The sequence below is a fragment of the Primulina huaijiensis genome, chromosome 17, assembly GCF_012295235.1.
Source record: "Primulina huaijiensis isolate GDHJ02 chromosome 17, ASM1229523v2, whole genome shotgun sequence".
Lineage (NCBI taxonomy): Eukaryota > Viridiplantae > Streptophyta > Magnoliopsida > Lamiales > Gesneriaceae > Primulina > Primulina huaijiensis.
In genome coordinates, this window is record NC_133322.1 from 15,291,673 (window position 1) to 15,310,481 (window position 18,809).

Sequence of the window (18,809 nt, forward strand, 5' to 3'; positions counted from 1 at the left end):
CCTTTAGATTCGACCCCTCGATCCACAAATGCAGAAGATCTAGAGGTGGTTCTCATGGGTTCAAGAAATGGCTACCATATATGTAGCACTTAACTCCCGATGTTTCTATTGTTAGCTATCTCTTATATCATTTTGACATACCCCGGTCCGGCTTCCACAAGTGGGATTGCATAATAGTTTCTTATTATAATTACTTCGTATATATCATTGCTTTATAAAAAAATATTTAACTTAATTATTATAGAAGTCCATCATATCAAATTATAAATAATTTTAAAATTTTATTTTCAACCGATATAAGATAAAAACATAAGTGATCTTTAATTTTTATTGCTCCCCTCCCTATTTTAAACCCAATTTCAAAAGCTAATAGATATTCTTTAAACCCAATTGGTTCTTCAGTTACCCGTTTCACCACAAGTGGAATGACAGATATTTAAATTTTATAAGTTGTGATCTTATTATCCCCTCAGCTAATAGATATTCTTTATATTCGATGCTCTTATTCTTGTGTTAATATTTAACGTGTTTTTGTTAATTTCCCATCTAAGCATATAAATTAGGTCAAAAGATGAATTAATATTTAAAAATTCTCAAGTAATTGAATTTTTTTTTTCTATATTCTTATAACTTTTTATAGTTAATTAGAAAAGTTAAAATATTTGATTTGACTTTCAGATTAATTGGATTTCATTTATTCGATGTGAAAGTGCTTTTAATTTTTAATTACTAATTTTCTTATAAAACAATATCCATTAACTAAGTGTCACTAGCTTGAGGATCTTAGGCCAGTTGATTATATTATCAATCACCTACACGATTTTCTCTTCTTGATTATGCTACCTATTTGAAAATAAAGTTTTATATATTATTAAGTTACTAAAAAAATCAAATTAATCGATTACATGTCGAATTAACATTAATTTCATGATTTACGTTAAGCTTATATGTGATTCGATCTATTGTTAAAGTAGATCATGTTCAACAATCTAATTTTTGGTTATGTAATATATATTTTTCTGTAATAATATTCTTTATTCAATTATTATTATATTTATTTTGGCAAATTATTTAAAATGTTAGCTCATGCTGATGTGGTGTAGATAAAAGGTCTTGTGATTGTTACGTTAAGAGTAGATGTTCTAAGTGGTCATGTGAGGTTGGAGTTTTATTTAACTTATAGTAACATAATCTTTATTTTAATGTAATTCATATTTATTTTGGTAAAAACTTTATTTGTTTATCCATAAGAGATATATAGATAAAGATATTGAATATATTATTGTAAATTAACGATGAGAACGTATATGTCATGGTTATCTTGAAACACATCTTTTAGTTAATATATATTCTAAATACGTTCCTAATCGATTTAAAAAACTAAAACAAAGATGAATATCGCTCAAGCTCGAGACTAGCATTTGTGATTTTGTGTACCGTGTTTTATCGAAAAACACATAAAGATATTCTAGCATACAGATGAGTGCTCATACAATGGGTTAATTGAATTAGCCTTGCACACGTTTTCCTATTGGTTATATTCATCGACTGGATAAAGTTTGTGGTTATGATTATATATCATTAGTCCATATAGCCCGACACAACAATGAAGCTCTACATGATAGGGTTATGCTTTGACTCGTTTATCGACTCCGTGAGGGTCATCAGGTGGCAAGATTGTGTATAATTATGATACATGTAGGAGCCATTGCATTTTAGTCAGAGATTCTTTACTCTCCTACGGGCGTGAATATCTTTTGTGATCTGATTAGATAATATTACATGGAATATCTAGTCGGAGTAAATAGATGTACTTGAGGAATAGTTCCTTGAAATACATGTGATGGCACTATGCATTATCTAAGATGCTTCACATGGTTATCAAATCTCCAGTAACTCTCAATATGTCAATGATTATCGATTTGATCGGGATATATAAGATGAAGAGATTGTACTATTCGCAAATCATAATCAATTGGTTCTTGTAGACAATATAAGTTATACCTAGAGGATCATGAGATAATGCTACTAAGCGGTGTTACCATGATTCGATAGGTTCGATCAAGAATGAATCCTGACATGTTATGGTCAATGAGTTAATGCATATAATGAAGCTAATTAGACTAAATTTGTATATGGGACGATGTCCTGAATCAAAAGAACACATGACTAGTTATATCCCTGAAACCATTGAAGGTCACACAAGCATTGGTTTCTTTGTTCTTGTTGAGATGAATGAATTCAATTAGTTGAATTTGAGAAAGAAGTCTGATAGGGTCAAACATTGATCTTATAAAAGCTATTTTAGGCTTTTTTTTGGAGTATTTGAGAATATGACTCGTAAAAATAGTGAAAGAGAGTGTACATGCCAAAATTGTGAGGAAGTGTTCCAAAATTGGCAAATTCCTTGAATTAGTGGTTTAAAAAATTTGACTTTACATCATAATAACGAGAAATTTAAACTCGTTAGATCAAAGATAATTGATCCTCGATCGAGATTATGATGATACCACGATCATGGACTTAAAGTAAGTTATCATGGGCTTGGACTTGACCAACCAAGCCCATCTAAAAACTTAAATGAGCCTATGTAGGCTATAATATAAGACTAGTGTTTTGACCTAACCTCCATAAGTTGTTTAGCCTCAAAGCTAGAGCCTCCTTCCCCTTACTCCTAGTACTCGGCCACCCCCGCCCCTGCAGCTGCTTGTCGCCGGTTAGGTTCTCTCTCTCTTTTTTCCTTTACACAAACTTTTGCTAGTATTTTCTAGTATAGTCTAGTGAAGGAACTTGTGTATCTAGTCGTGGATCGGATTAGTTATAATAAGAATTAGTGAAGGAGTTCCTTTCTTGTTCAACCAACAAGAGTTATCTCCGATTAGAATCAGAGTAGTTGGAGACAGAGCAAATACTGCTTAATGTAAATAATCTAAATATTATATTCGTGAAAGTTTTAGATTATTGTATTTATCCACACGCATGCCTGCATTTGATAAGAAAAGAAAAATTTTAAATTTTGTTGCACTAATTGAAATGAGTTTATAATAAGATACAATGGACTCTTATAACAACTTGATTAACTATTTTTGTAGAACAAAAACAATTATAGAATAATTTTATAGGAGCTTAATTATCGTGCATTCACACATGTGTGGATCTGGTTGGGATGTGACAATTATGAAATGCATCATAAGTAGACAACTAGAGGCAAATATTTAATGTTCTTGTTGTGCTTTGTCATAACTGACGCAGAGACATATTTATATATGCACAAAGTTTATATGTATGAAAAAGTGTATTATCCCTTACAAGAAAAAAAATATCATAATTAACATTGCAATAGAAATATATATCATAATTTATTCGGATGAAATGATTTCATTTTTAGTTATTTGTCTAGGTTTTTTCTAATATAACATATAATAAAAACTAATTTTGTCTAATTTTGGGTTTTGGTCTATTAAATTATCAAATTTTGGTCTATTAAAAACATATAATATATTTGTTTAGGTTTTTGTCTAATTTTGGGTTTTGGTCTATTATATTATCAAATTTTGAATTTCAATTTTTAGCTATTGTGTCCAATTTCTGACGTGAAATCTAACAAGTCAACAATTTTTTATTTCACTTCAGTATTTTTTATTCTTTGTGGTTACACAGTAGCATTTTTCAGTGTCATATCAGCAATTTGACCAAAATAGACGAAAACTGAAATTTAATATATCAAAATAAAATTTTGAAAACTTGGTGAACTAAAACAAAAATTTGAACAAAATAGTGGATAAAAAATCTATTTTCCCCAAAGAATAGTTTTATTTTCACTCTATTTTATGTAACTTTTATTTTATTCATTTTCTTCCGTGCTTATACTCGTGATTTTGAAAGATCCGTCTATCAGATTCTCAATCCGAATACAGTTCTGTACTCCTCTCGACACGAGATACAGCTGGACGTAAGTTTTATTGAGTTCTGTTATCCTTTGAAATTATGGTATTCGAGGAATTATGATTTGATTGATATATGGTGTTCTTGATATATTAGACATCATAAAATCGAAGTCAGATCGAAGAACATGCTGATTATGGAATTGTTATGATTTTTAGATTATATTGATTGAAATTGGACAGATTTGGATTATCGATTGATTATAGATTGTATCGGATATTGGTTATGAATTGTAATTGATATCCGTTGATATTGTATTGACGGGGATATCGAGATTGTGCCGTTATGCCGTTAATTTTGAATTAGATTGAGTTCTGATCAGATTCAATATTGATATGAGATTGTATATTGATATTATTCCTATTCGATATGTCACTTCAGATTGATATTGACAGACTTTGAGTTCGAGACTTCGACAGAATCAGACTGACAGAAAGAAAGGTATAAATTAATGTTAACCGGGAGATTGACTTAAGTCAGATTGGACTTGAGTTTCCCTAAACCGCATACTTGTATGTTATTGTGTTCATACTGTTGTATTATTTGAATGAATATGCTTAGTCTATTGATTTATAGAAAAGCAGAGAATTGCAGATAGCTATTGAGTGAGAGTCGCTGACAGAGGTGCCAGATTATGACATAGTGATCATTGGCCCATTGCACATTGTCAGAGTAGGCATTGGCGGATATGCCAAGTCTATGGCGGATATTCCAAGACAATGGATATTTGATTTATATCGATGTTGCTTAGGAATGGATCGACCCCTATCGCGGAGATTCGGTATATTGCAATATCCAGGAACCGAGATCCCTAGATTAGAGATGAGTTGAGTCTGAGATGACGAGTCAAAGAGTTTTATCTGTATTCACTAATGTTTCATAAATTATGATTTATGTTTTGTGATACATGGTTTATGCTTTTGTATATGACTTTATGCATTGCATGTATACATTGTTTATACTGGGATTATATTCTCACCGGAGTTATCCGGCTGTTGTCTTGTTTGTATGTGTGCATGACAACAGGTGGGACAGGATCAGGGTCACGAAGAGGATGAGAGAGAGGACAAGTTAGCGTGGTGATCCGGATTCAGAAGTAGATAGGTTTCAACACTTGATATATAGTAGTTGAACCCTAGTTTGACTTTGTCGAACGTTGTACAAGATTTGTACTTTTATACTGATATGTATATTAAAAAGATTCCATTACGTTCCGCATTTTAAAAAAAAAATTTTAGACCCTGTTTATCTTAATTGATTGAATTATTCCCCAAGAATGATTAAGAAATGAATTAGCGTCCGGGTCCCCACATTATTTCTTGGAAAAAAATTATTTTATCAAATATAAATATAAAATAGAGAACAAATAACATTTACTTTGCAAAATAACCTTTAAAGTTTGGGGTGGGAAAGTGTAATGGGAAGTGGATCAAACAAAGGATACAAACGTTTCCCACATTGAAATTAAAATTAAATTACTTAATTACAAGTCAACATGTGTTTCACCTTGCTAAGTAGCCGTTTGAAAATGGACCAGACCATTTAAGCTGCTCTTAAGAATTTGTTCTTTATTTTCTTCAAACGAAACTTGAATATTATGCTGATTGTTTGGTGTGATCAATAAAGTAACTGATTGTTTAACATAGATATCTTAATAGTGGTGATATGCTGTTAAAGGAAACTAGAACACACATTAAGAAGAAAACACCAATAGACTTTCAATATTAGACATCAACGCACTTAGAATTCAGTAGTTAGAAACCAAAAGCAGTAATCATTACGTTAATATCTTAGGATAACATGTGAGACTACATCAAATTGTATAATCTTTATAAAATACTAATGATATATATGTTGTTTGTTGTATCTATCAAAAGATGTTTCTATTTAAAATGAACATTATGTACAATACTATTAAATGTCAATAAATGAACCGTACATATCATTTGTTGCTTACTACCATTTTAGAATCAACAAATAACAAGTCTACTCTTGGATTTAGGTAATCTTAAGGGGTGAAAGAGTCGTTCTTATTCAAACGTTGAAAATTAGGTATAAAAAGGCTTCTTGATGATTCACAAATCTTTTGAAAAACTTCAATCATTCACGCACTCAATCTTCTTGTATACACTGAAAGCTTAAGAAAAACTAGCACGCGCTCTAAAGTCTTATCAGGATCATTTGTGCTACCGTTTCTCACACTCTTTTATTGTATTATTTACTGTAAATTGTGAAGTTTTTGTAATACGAGGAAAAAGTATTTCTCAGAACCAGATTTCATAAAGTGTTGAGTTGTAATACTAGGAGTTTTAGTAGGCAAGGTCAAATCTTGCTGAAGTGGTTTTGTACAAATGTGTACCAATCAAATTTTTTTAGTACTACCTTCTAGAAATAGAAGAAAGGAAGACGTAGAAGGGTTTTGTCCTTCGAACTTCCAGAAACAAGCCTTGTGTCATATTAACTTTTACTTCTTTTAGTTTCATCAAGTGTCATGCATTTTCGCACTTTTAGTAGTATGCTACAATTTATCAAAATAACAAGCCCAACTTCTGACTCCTCGAAAAGTCTGAAGCAAATTTTAAGATGTAGACTAGAGAAAAATTTGGGAGTGTTAATTTAATCCCACCTTCTAAACACTTCATCAATCCTAACAAGTGTTATCAGAGATGGTTTATCTCGTTTTAAAACATCTACTGTAAAATCTTTGTCATCCTTCACCAAGATACTCATGTTCTCAAAAGAAGACTTCGATGATTAGAAAATCAAGATGAAAGTTCATCTTGCAGCACAAGACGATGACTTGTAATATATAATCACTGATGGTCCCATTAAGATTATGAAAGTCAATTCAGTAGTTGCTATAACCGAGATGCTCCATATACTGGAAAAACACATAAGAAAATGGACCAACAAAGATAAGAAGAAAACAAACCTTGATAATAGAGCCAATGATATTATGTATAAAACTCTAGACAACAACACGTTTAGCAAAATCAAGATGTGCTCTTCTGCAAAGTAGATTTGCGAGAAGTTAATCAAGATATGTGAAGTAAATAACCAAACAAAGGAATATGAATTTTCTATAGCAATGCAGAAGTTTGAAAATGTTAAAAAGAGGGTTGGAGAATCTGCATGGGATTCCAGTATCTATCGTGTCAGAAAGGGATCCGAGATTCACGTTTGCGTTCTGGAAGAGTCTGCATCAGGCATTGTGTACTAAGCTGCTCTTCAGTACTGCCTTCCATCCTCAGACCGAAGGACAGTCAGAGAGGGTGATTCAGATTTTGGAGGACCTACTCAGAGCTTGCATGATCGAGTTCCAGGGCAGCTGGAAGCCTAAGTTACCTCTCGTGGAGTTCGCGTATACTAACAGTTACCAGGCATCCATTGGCATGGCTCCATATGAGACATTGTACGGGAGGAAGTGTAGGTCCCTAGTATATTGGGAAGAGGTAGGAGAGAGATCACAGTTAGGGCCGGATATTGTCAGTCAGACTACTGAGTTAGTGGTCAAGATGCAAGACAGGATAAAGACCGCTCAGAGCCGACAGAAGAGCTATGCAGATAAGAGGCGCAGAAATTTTGAGTTCGCAGTAGGAGATCATGTCTTCGTGAAAGTCGCATCGATGAAGGGTGTGATGAGATTTGGGAAGAAGAGCAAGCTCAGCTAGGTTCATATGACTGTTTGAGATCCTAGAGAGAGTTGGGACACTCGCATACAGAGTTGCGTTACAGCCGAATCTGGCGGGAGTTCATAATGTGTTCCATGTCTCTAAGTTGCGGAAGTACATGTCGAATCCTTCGCATGTGCTGAACTATGAACCACTTCAGCTTACACCGAAACTGTCTTTCGAGGAGAGACCCACTCAGATATTGGGTAGATAGGAGAGGAGGCTCTGGAACAAGGTGATCCATATGGTCAAAGTCAAGTGGCTAAATCATTCCGAGATGAGGCTACTTGGGAGACAGAGACCGAGATGAGCAGTCGTTATCCGGAGTTATTCGGTATGTTTTAAATTTTGAGTACGAAATTCTATTTAAGGATGGAGAAATGTAAGGTCTAGGAAATTCAAACTATGTAACCTGACTGTATGCAGTCTAGGATTTTATTTAAATAAGTTTTTATTGATTTTTATGCATTTATTGCATGGTTGGCATGGATATGTGGTTATTTTAAAGTTTCATGCATTAAGATGTTTAGATGCATTTCGCACTAGAACAAGTAACGGAAACCGGGGGATAATCAGGAAAATATTTTTATTGAATAATTATTTAATATAAAGTGTATTTAAGGGAGAATTTCGAAAATGGGCATTGGTTGGGTATTTTTACTCGTCGGGCCGTATTTTTAGCCGGTACGCAAATTTTATCGATTCGGAGAACTTTTTGAGGGTTCGGGCATTATTTTCAAAAACGTACCAAAAAGAAAAAATTTTCGAGAGTGTTATTGAGCTTGATGGATTTGTTTTAATGTTTAATGGGCTCAAAACCATTTTAATCCTTTTAAAATTTAATTAAGTGCCCATTAGTGTTTTGTATTTTTATTTAAACATTACCCTAAGAAAACCCTAACCCTACTCTAACCTAGCAGCCGTCCCCTACCCTCCATTATTTTCAGGGAAAGCTTCTTCCCCGCCTCTCCGGTGCTAGCCCTACGTGCGTATCATCAAGTTTTGAGCACAAAAACATTAAGGCATGCCTAGTATCATTCTTTTTCTCATCATGCTATGTATGATGTTATATATTCATTTGCATGAGAAAACCTTTTATCTAACATGTATCAACGCTTTTGGCATGGTTTGACATGAAAAAATTGCATACTTTGATCATGACTCATGTTTTTGGTTACCATGTGCAAGGGGCTGTCGTTTGAGGGTCCTAGGAGATTGTTCATGTCGAGGAAGAGGGGCTCACTAGGTTGGAGTAGAGGCTTGCTTGTATTTGTTGAAGGCCAAGAGGTTGTAGTGAGGCGGCTAGGGTGTTTCCTTATCATCCGAGCGTTTGGGCATGCATGCGTGTCGGCGTGCTTAGGATTAGTCCAAGGGGGGTCCAAGCAGTGGTCCTTAATGGCTGGAGCATGGCTGTCTTGGTCTAGGATAGGATCTAAGGGCTTGGAGGCTAGTAGGAGCGCGGGGAGAGCTCCTCGGGTCATGCACATGAAGTCGTGTGATTGAGGTTGTACGCTCGAGTGAGTGGTCCAGAGAAGGGGTCCTAGGATCGGTCTTGGTCCTAGGATATGCTGGTTCGAAGCTGGTCTGGCTCGTGTGGGCTAGGGTCGAAGGTTCATGGTTTAAGGCGTTATGTTTTATTGTAGTGGCTAGGGCAGAAAATTCCAATGATGTTTCGGGGCTATTCGAGGGTCCTAAGTGGTCTGGTCTAAGTTGTTTAGGGGCATGGTTTAAGTTGGGAAAGATTTGGTTAAGTGTCGGGTTAAAACCGGGACATCGGTCCAAGTTTTAAAACGAGCCGTTTTAAGTTTTGAAACAAACTCGAGTCTACGTATAAGAAATTCTTATTATTATGTTTTTAGGTGTTTTCAGGAGTCTGGTTGGATTCGGGTCGAAAATTTGAAGTCCAGGGGTAAAATGGTCAATTAGGATTTCTAGGGGCGAAATTGTCATTCTATATCCGGGTCGATTTTTTAGCCCTGGCAGCCCCCTAAACACTATTTTACATGTTTTAAATGTTTATGTTATAGCGTATATGACTTTTTATGTAAATACGAAAAAAAATATGTTGCATGCTTGATTTTAAGGAAAATTTATGTATTTGCATGTTTTTGTTAAGTGATGAATACGATGACATGTTTTTGAAGGAAGGGAGTTGGTTGTAACTAATACGAATACGTTAATATGATTATGTGTAAGGCCAATGCTCAATGGATGGGTAATACTGTCGCTGATGGCTCTGCCGTCGGGTACCGCGGTTACACGTTGATAAATCCATCGCCTAATACGATGATACGAAAGTCACAACTAATGAACATAATTCAAATTAAGAAATCGAACATGTATATGTTTATATGTTGAGCTATGTTATGAAAATATTTATGCTTTAACAGGTCATGATTATGCATACAATTTTGTAAGTTCATGAAATTTATCTTTATTACAGTATGTTTCATTGTTGCTTGTTAAATATATATATTTGATATAACGCTACAGGTGTGTTGAGTCTTTAGACTCACTATGTGTGAATGATGCAGGTGAGTATGTTGATCAAGAGATTGGAGGTGCCGAAGACTGAGTAGGCATGGCTGGATTCACGCACGCTAACCCGAGGACCTTACTTCTTCCGCACATCATGTTTATGAGATAGAAGTGTTTCGGATATTTTCAAACTATGTATATTTTTATGTGAAGGATACGACAGGAGTTTGAGAAAATTTTAACTGCAGCGATTTTCAATTTCGGATTTCTCTTATTTTAAAAATGTGTGGTTTACAGTAGTTATTGCATACATGCTTGTAAATGTTTATTTTCGAAAAATAGCTTTGCAAAAAAAAAAACAACAAAAAAATTAGTAGACGTTTCAGATATGATTGTCACTCAACAAGTGACGGTCATACTCAATTTTTTTAAAAAATAACATTATGTTCGCAAGTAGTAGTAAATAAAACAGAATTAGAATTGCATACATATATAATTTCAAAACAGAAACATAGTAGAACTTAAAACATTTAACTGAGTTGATTTCTTCCAGAATAATTCAGAAACCAAATGAACATATATGAGTACTTGAAATCCTTGAATTTCTTTATAGCTACTGATATCAGTCCTCCAGAACTAACCCTCTTAAAGTTAAGCTCATAACATCGGTTTACCCACTGAATAAAGGTCTGAAAATCTCAGGACAACGGTTTTCCACAGTTTCAGTATAGAACAACTATTATCACACCACCGCATTAAGGTCATAATAGAATTCGGAATTTCCTCATTGCTATATCAATTCTTTTGAATTAACCCTCCTATAGATAAGGTTAGAACATTTGTTCGCCCACCAAATAAGGGTTTGAAAATCACACCAAGGATGTCCACTGCAAAGACAAAACAAAAATTATCACCCCACCACATCAGGATCATAAAAAAATTCGAAATTTCATTTTCCACTTAGATTTCGAATCTTAATGGTGCTCATAACAATATTCTTAGTTCAAAAAATTAGAATGTGGAGGATTTAAGTCCATGAAATCATAGCATAAATGTCATCGTTTTCTGGCACTACATCCGTATTTCATTGAAAAAAAATGACTAAAATTGAAAAAAAAAATCAAATCAATAAGCAAACATCGTGAATTACTCGACAACATGACTAAAAATAAAAAACATGCAAGTTACCCGACCAAAAAATATACTTTTCTCTTTATTCGCCAATGTTCTTTTTATAAGAAGTTGGTTCGAATTGTGTAATGAGTGGAGCTCACTTTGCCCATTCTCGCTTCCACTTACAGGTCCTCGCACTATGGACGTGGGGTCTTGAGTATATGTCCTTTGGACTTGTCGAGTATTTTAAACACCTTGAAAACGTGCTTATGACACCAGACAACTCTTCTATATAAATCACACCTCACCAATTATTACAACCATGCCTCGAAATTAGTGATCCCGAGGAGAGAAATCAAGCACACTCCGTGCACGAAAGATGACGAGTTTAGCTTCTTACAGAAAGAAATCGTCATTTTTTCTCACTAATCCAATACAATCAATAAGTTCTTGCATGGGTCGTTGCTATTATGATCTCATTCTCAAAATCAACCCATTCTTTATACATACTCTATATTTCATCTCTGTTTCCTTACTGGGTTTCGGAATTCTTGAGGTATTGAAGCCAAGAACAGATCAGCCTAAACCTAGGAACATAGATCTTCTTTTCACCTCTGTGTCAGCCGCCACAGTTTCGAGCATGTCCACGGTCGAAATGGAGGTTTTTTCCAATGAACAACTAATTGTTATTACAATCTTGATGTTCATCGGAGGTGAAGTGTTCACTTCCATGGTTGGGCTTCATTTAAAGAGGTTCAACACGACAAAGACATGGAAGAATGATGAAAAAAATATGGATCCTGTCGAAAAAGATCCCGTCTCTTCGTTGCTTCCAACCTCTTATTTGGATGATGTTGTGATCGTATCCGACTTGTCACAGAACAACGGTGATACCAATAGTAACAACAAAAGTTCATCACTCGAGTACGATTCGATCCAATTCTTGGGTTATGTCTTATTAGGCTATTTCCTAACGATCCAAATACTTGGTTTTTCATTTGTTATGATCTATCTCACCAATGTTTCAACTGCAAGAAATGTACTAAAAAACAAAGGGATCAAATCCTCCACCTTCGCCGTTTTCACCGTCGTTTCGAGCTTCGCCAGCTGCGGTTTCATCCCAACAAACGAAAACATGATAGTTTTCAAAGAGAACTCAGGCCTCCTACTGATTCTCATCCCCCAACTCCTACTCGGAAACACATTATTTCCTCCATGTCTAAGATTCCTGATATGGGTTTTAGGTAAGATCAAGGTTTTAAAATTCAAATCCAAATATTTGCTCCAAAACACAGGAGAGATCGGGTACTTCCACTTGCTTCCTAGCTCGCACTCGCGGTCACTAGTTGGCACAGTGTCGGGATTTTTGCTGATTGGTTTCGTATTCTTTAGCGCCATGGAGTGGAATTCAGGTGGTTTCAAGGGACTGAGCGCTTATCAGAAAGTCGTGGGCGGCGTTTTCGAAAGCACGAACGCGAGGCACGCGGGGGAAACAGTCGTGGACTTATCGACAGTCGCTCCCGCTGTCCTTGTTTTCTTCGTCGTCATGATGTGAGTCCTTTTTCCCCTCTTTAATTTCTTTAACATTGCCCTATGCTGCTGCATGATCATGTTTACAGCCAGCCCTTATCATGATCTCGGTTCGTCTAGTCTCAGTGCGATACATTTTTACGCCTATTTTGTCGGAGTTATCTGACATCGATCGTCCAGCAGACTTAGTGTCGATTATCGCGATGGACAAAAACTTGTGTGAGACTGTCTCAAAGGTCGTATTTGTGAGACGGATCTCTTATTTGAGTTATCCATGGAAAAAATATCACTTCACTTTTTATGCTAAGAGTATTAATTTTTAGGCAAAAACTTGTGTGAGACGGTCTCACGGGTCGTATTTTGTGAGACGGATCTCTTATTTGGCTTATCCATGAAAAAATATTATTTTTTATGCTAAGAGTATTACTTTTTATTGTGAGTATCGGTAAGATTGACCCGACTCACAGATAAAGATTCGTGAGACCGTCTCACAATAGCCATACTCTAATTTTTATTGTAAATATAGGTAGGGTTGATCCGTCTCACATATTAAGATCCGTGAGACGGTCTCACATGAAATCCACTCATCGCGATGTGGCTGGTGCCACAAAATCACCATCCAGGAATAAAAAAGGTCTAAACTAACAAAACCAATTCTATAAACTTCCTTTATATATATATATATATATATAAAACATTAATTATTGGAACAACGAGGATGGATTTTAGTTCCAGACAACGACACAAAATTCTATAATTGTCCGACGGTTCGTACCATGTTATTATGAACTATTTGACCCACAATTCTAAAATGCATAATTTCAATATTTGCAATCAAAGGTGCGTTGAATCAAACTCTAACCATTTGGAGACATATCCATATATCTATCTATATATATATTATAATGATTTCAACTAATTAAAATTAATATTACAAAATAATATGAATATTTAATTATTTATTTATAAAAAAAATATAGATTAAGTAGTTTATATTATATGNAAAAAATATAGATTAAGTAGTTTAAATTATATGAATTAAGTTGTGTATTGTATACTCTAATTCCTTAGAGATTTTGGTTCTGATTCCTTATTTTTGGAAATCGGAATCGAATTCTCTAAGTCCATGGTTCTGATTCTGATTTCGGAATCAAAATTAAGATCAATTTTAACTCAAGTTTTGAAGATATACGTAAGATTTGAATTCTAAATATGGATTGCCTATTCATGAATATAAAAGTACTATCCACTTTGTTTAGTACGAAGTTAATAATTTATTCTAGTAATATATCTCATTTTAGATTGTGGGCAGTTCTTTCAATTATCATTTCTTTTTTATTCTAAAATTGGCATAATTTTTAGCCATAAAGAAACAACATCGTTAATGGCTTCAATTAAACTCACTTTATTTCCTAAAAATTAATTGTGAAATGTCAAAAAATTAACTATCATTTCATATTCTTCCAAAATAAAGAAAAATTTATTGGAAAAAATAATCTGAAATTTCAAATACTTAACTAAACTTTGTGTCCATATATATATATGTGTGTTGGATCTCGGTTTTTTCGTGCCCAAAACGCAGCAGAAGTTTTAAAATTTTATTCTATTTTGACAATCAAAATATTTGTTTGAGCACTCATATGCTTTTAATAATTAAACATAAATAGGATGTTTAAAATTTTACATTTAGTGAATTAATTCACCTGACTCCAACTACACAGGTATTAGTGGACGTAGCTCTTGTTGAAATTCTCTACGAACTTTCTTCGATCTCCGAATCAGGTCAACGACCGGATTATTTGTTCCTCTTCTAATTTGCACTAGAAAATTAGAAGATGTTTTGCGTAGAGATAAAACACGAAGAAGAGATCGACTCAAGCTGAATTTTTCTTGTAAAAGAATAAGAATTTTGGAGAGCCATTTTTTATCTTGGAACAGCCAAATGAATTGTTATGTCAATTCCCCTTGAAAACCTTCGAATGAATCATATCAAATAAGAATAAAAATTCTTATTAATTTTCTAATCTATCCTTAACTTAATTAATCATATTAATTAAGTTAATTATAGATTCTAATTTCATTCCATACTTTTCTTACTTGCCAAAACTTTCGGATGCAATATATTTTATATATAAGAATCAAAATTATTATTATTATTTCTTCCATAATTAATCTAATTAATTAAGTTAATTAAATATTCTAAAATCGCATGCCAACTTTTTGCCAATCTCGATTTTATGCATATATCTTTTCAAGAATATCATACATTAATTTATTTTGTGTGCAAAGATTTTAAAATTATGGTATCATAAATATTTTCATATTACATAAATCAATACCATATTTTATAAAAACTTAATGGGCTATATTTTAACTCAATTAAAATATAATTAATTATTAAAGCCCATTTGAACTTTAATAAATTTGCATAATGGGCTTATACTCCTACAAGCCCATGATTCATGTTCTCATTACATTAATCTCGTCATAATCCCGATCGACGATCCAACGTCATCGATGTGACAATTTCAACTTATTGTTATTATGATGCACACTTTAATTTCGGGATCACTAATGTCTAAATAAGGCAGGTGTACTCCTTTGACTGTCTTAACAGTCATGCTCTCAAAATTTCTATAAGCTTTTATAAACTTTATTTATAAGCTTATCGATTGATCATATCAAAATTATTTCTTATAAATTCAACTTATTGAATTTATTATCTCAACCGGAACAAAATAATCCAGTACTTGTGTGACCTTCAATAGTTCAGGGATACAGCTAGCCGTGGGTTCACAACTCTTTATGATTCAGGACATAATCTTTTATTCAGGCTTACCCTAATTTGGTTCATTCTATGTATCAACCATTGATAATGAGAATGACAGGAATCATATTTCTGATTAAACCCATCGAATCATGGTAAAAGCGTCTAGTAGCATCGCCCCATGATTCCCTAGGTATCACTAATACTACCTACAAGAACCAGTCAATTATGATTAACGTACAGTACGGTCCATTCATCTCATACCCGATTTAATCTACAATCATTGGTTCATCTAGGGTTGCATAATAATTCGATAGCTATGTGATATAATCATGAAACATTAATAGTGTCATCGCATGTACAACTAGAGAACTCTTTCCCTAATGTACATCTCACACTCTAGCAAAAGATTTCATGCACTATTATTTCGTTATATCACATAGAAAATCCAAACCCGTAGGTGAGCGGTGAATCCCCGACTACAATGCACTAGCTCCTACATGTTTCGCAACTGTACCCAATCTCGCCACCTGATGACTCTCATGGAGTCGGTAAACGAGTCAAAGCACGGTCCTAGCATATAGAGCCTCAGTGTTGTCCCAGGTCGTAAGGACTAATGGTGTACAATCATAACCACGTACTTATCCTCTCGATGAATGATAACCACTTGGAAAGTCCGAGGGAGGGTAGTTCGGTATAATCATCATATGACTACCCATCTGCATATTTGGACATCTCTATGCCCTTACCCAGAAACGCAGTACACAACAACATCACAGAAGCTAGTCTCGAGTTCAAGCGACCTTTATCCATGTTTTAGGCGGCTGAATCGACTAGGAACGAATTTAGAATATGCAGTGTTTACAAATGAGTTTCAACATCGAATTATGATTCATTTGTATTAAAGCATAATCAAGGACTTTATCTATGCTGATCGCATGGGTATACAGATCAAGTGAAACGAAACCATTAAAAGTTAAATTATATTAAAATAAAGATTGTTTATTACAACTGAGTCAATAAAATCACTAGCCAACAGTTGGCTTGCAAGACATCTACTCTAACAATATATATATATATATATATGTATATATTAATTTGTTTCTCTTTTCTAGCTTTTTTTTTTCTTTCAAAAAAGAGTATTTAATTCTTTTGAGCGTTCAATATATATTCCTCTCGTTTCATTGAACGCTCAAAAGAATTAAATACTATTTTTTGAAAGAAAAAAAAGCTAAAAAAGAGAAACAAATTAATTTTTTTATGAAAAATTACAATATTCATCCTTTAAGTTAGACTCACAGTAATATTAGTCCTCTAATTAGTATTGACGTGACATCGAGTGCATCCAATATGGTAGACGTCTTAAAATTCTAGATATAATTGTTTTTTCGTAAATTCGAGCCCGGTTCAAATTAACAATTACGATGGATTTGAACCTGACAGGTATCTACCTCCCTATACTTCATTTCTACCATTATTCAAGAATAACAAAGAACAAATCCCACCAAAACCAAAAGAAGTACTGAAGGAGAAATGGAGAAAAAGGGCTATCCAAGACCTCATATTTTCACCCCTTTCCTATCTCGCCATCTTCATCATCGCCATATGCATCACGGAGAGGAGAAGCCTCCAACAAGATCCTCTCAATTTCAGCGTATTGAACATCACATTGGAAGTCGTAAGGTGATTTTTTTTATTTATTTTTATAATATAGATACGTCTAAAATTATTATATACGCATGTTTCTGGTCAATATTCCAATAACTGTCGTGTAAGTTGTCTTGCATGAGGTTTTGGTAATCTGATCAGTCAAAATTTTGTTTCAGTACTGCAATAAATTGGCATTCTTTCGCATTTAGTCCGACTTTCGCTGGAGTGAGTACGGACATGGGTCCTAGGGGTGTTCATCGGTCGGTTCGGTTGGGTTTTCGGTTTTAGAAATATATAATCCGATATCCGAACTATTTTTCTTCGGTTCGGTTTGGTTTTCTATCAAAACGATTCGATTATTTCGGTCGGTTAATTCGGTTTTGGTATAATTATTTAAATTAATAATATAAATATATTGTAAAATATAATATGTTAACTTTCTACATGTTTTCTTAGTAAAATATTTAAATTAATTAAATAAACAACAATCAACTAAAAATTGTTTAAAATAGTTTTTCATTCACTAAATATCATATCAAAATATATAATATAAATAAAAATATAAAAAATTATTAATTTAACTAATTTCGGTTTTTTCGGTTTTGACATATATAATCCAAAACCGAACCAAATAAACTTCGGTTTTAACATTTATATCCGAATTACAAAATTCGGCTTTCGGTTCGGTTCGGTGTTCGGTTTTTGTCGATTTATTGTACTAACACCGGATTTTAACTAAGAAAACGAAAAGAAATTTATATAATTCACATTACCGGTACTTAACTAGCTATAAGGTAAAATTTAATCCTTTCGTTACAAAAACTTGAGGACGTTTAATCCCTTTGCAAGAGTTTTATGCCTACTTTTGAAAAAACCTTTGCAGGAAAATTGTAATGTTGATCTCGTATATTTACGTTTTTGCAATTTTTATAATTTGTGATGCCAAATTTCAATTTTAGTATTAAGATTTACATTTTTTTGAAATTATAGTATTTCTTATTTTGACTTATATCTCTTTGGATATCTCTACCCATGATCAAATTTACCAAAACATAAAATTATAGATTATGCAATTTTGAGTAGAAATACTCTTTGACACCCTTGCAATGTATTTTAGTGCATACGGAAACGTTGGTTTCACGACGGGCTACAGTTGTGATCGTCAAATACGGGCAGATTCAAGTTGTGTGGCGAAATCATATGGATTTGCAGGGAAATGGAGTGATGGGAGTAAAGTAATCCTCATCATAGTCATGTTTTTTGGAAGACTGAAGCAATTTAGTATGGCTGGAGGTCGAGCGTGGAAGCTATTGTAAAATACAATAATTTAAGTGTCACGTTTATTATTTTGATATAAATTTATGTAAAAAGGGTTTTATCTGAATGGATGTAACCTTTTTACTATCGGGATGAGTTACCAGAAAATGGGCTTCTGAGTTTTGACAATCTATATATGCTAACATGAGAAAAATCAATTATTACTTGGTGTACATCAATAATTATTTTTGAGCGAAAATCAATTATTACTTGGTGTAAATCAATAATTATTTTTGAGCGATTAGTTATTAAAGTGATATGACATGATAAGATATAATAATGAATGTTATTAATGCCCAAGATCATCAAATACAACATTAATTGATTCCAGAGTCATC

General features: G+C 33.6%; 2 protein-coding genes across 2 annotated transcripts; both read left to right on the forward strand.

Annotated features, from left to right (window-relative positions):
• Positions 1–7,253: 7,253 nt before the first annotated feature.
• LOC140962637 (uncharacterized) lies at positions 7,254–7,616 on the forward strand. Its single transcript, XM_073421585.1, has one exon. The coding sequence runs from the start codon at positions 7,254–7,256 to the stop codon at positions 7,614–7,616; it is 363 nt and encodes a 120-aa protein (XP_073277686.1).
• A 3,891-nt stretch (positions 7,617–11,507) lies between these two features.
• On the forward strand, positions 11,508–18,558 carry LOC140962308 (cation transporter HKT1;3-like). The gene is made up of 3 exons (XM_073421168.1): positions 11,508–12,758; positions 16,948–17,187; positions 18,272–18,558. The coding sequence occupies exons 1-3, from the start codon at positions 11,587–11,589 to the stop codon at positions 18,468–18,470; spliced, it is 1,611 nt and encodes a 536-aa protein (XP_073277269.1). The 5' UTR covers positions 11,508–11,586; the 3' UTR covers positions 18,471–18,558.
• The last annotated feature ends 251 nt before the right edge of the window (positions 18,559–18,809 follow it).

Excerpts from the sequence above, each read along its gene's own strand:
- LOC140962308 (XM_073421168.1), top strand. The coding sequence starts at position 11,587 with ATGACGAGTTTAGCTTCTTACAGAAAGAAATCGTCATTTTTTCTCACT. Across the intron at positions 12,759-16,947 it reads GTTTTCTTCGTCGTCATGAT|GTATCTACCTCCCTATACTT; the intron begins GTGAGTCCTTTT and ends TGAACCTGACAG. Across the intron at positions 17,188-18,271 it reads ATCACATTGGAAGTCGTAAG|TGCATACGGAAACGTTGGTT; the intron begins GTGATTTTTTTT and ends AATGTATTTTAG.
- LOC140962637 (XM_073421585.1), top strand. The coding sequence starts at position 7,254 with ATGATCGAGTTCCAGGGCAGCTGGAAGCCTAAGTTACCTCTCGTGGAG.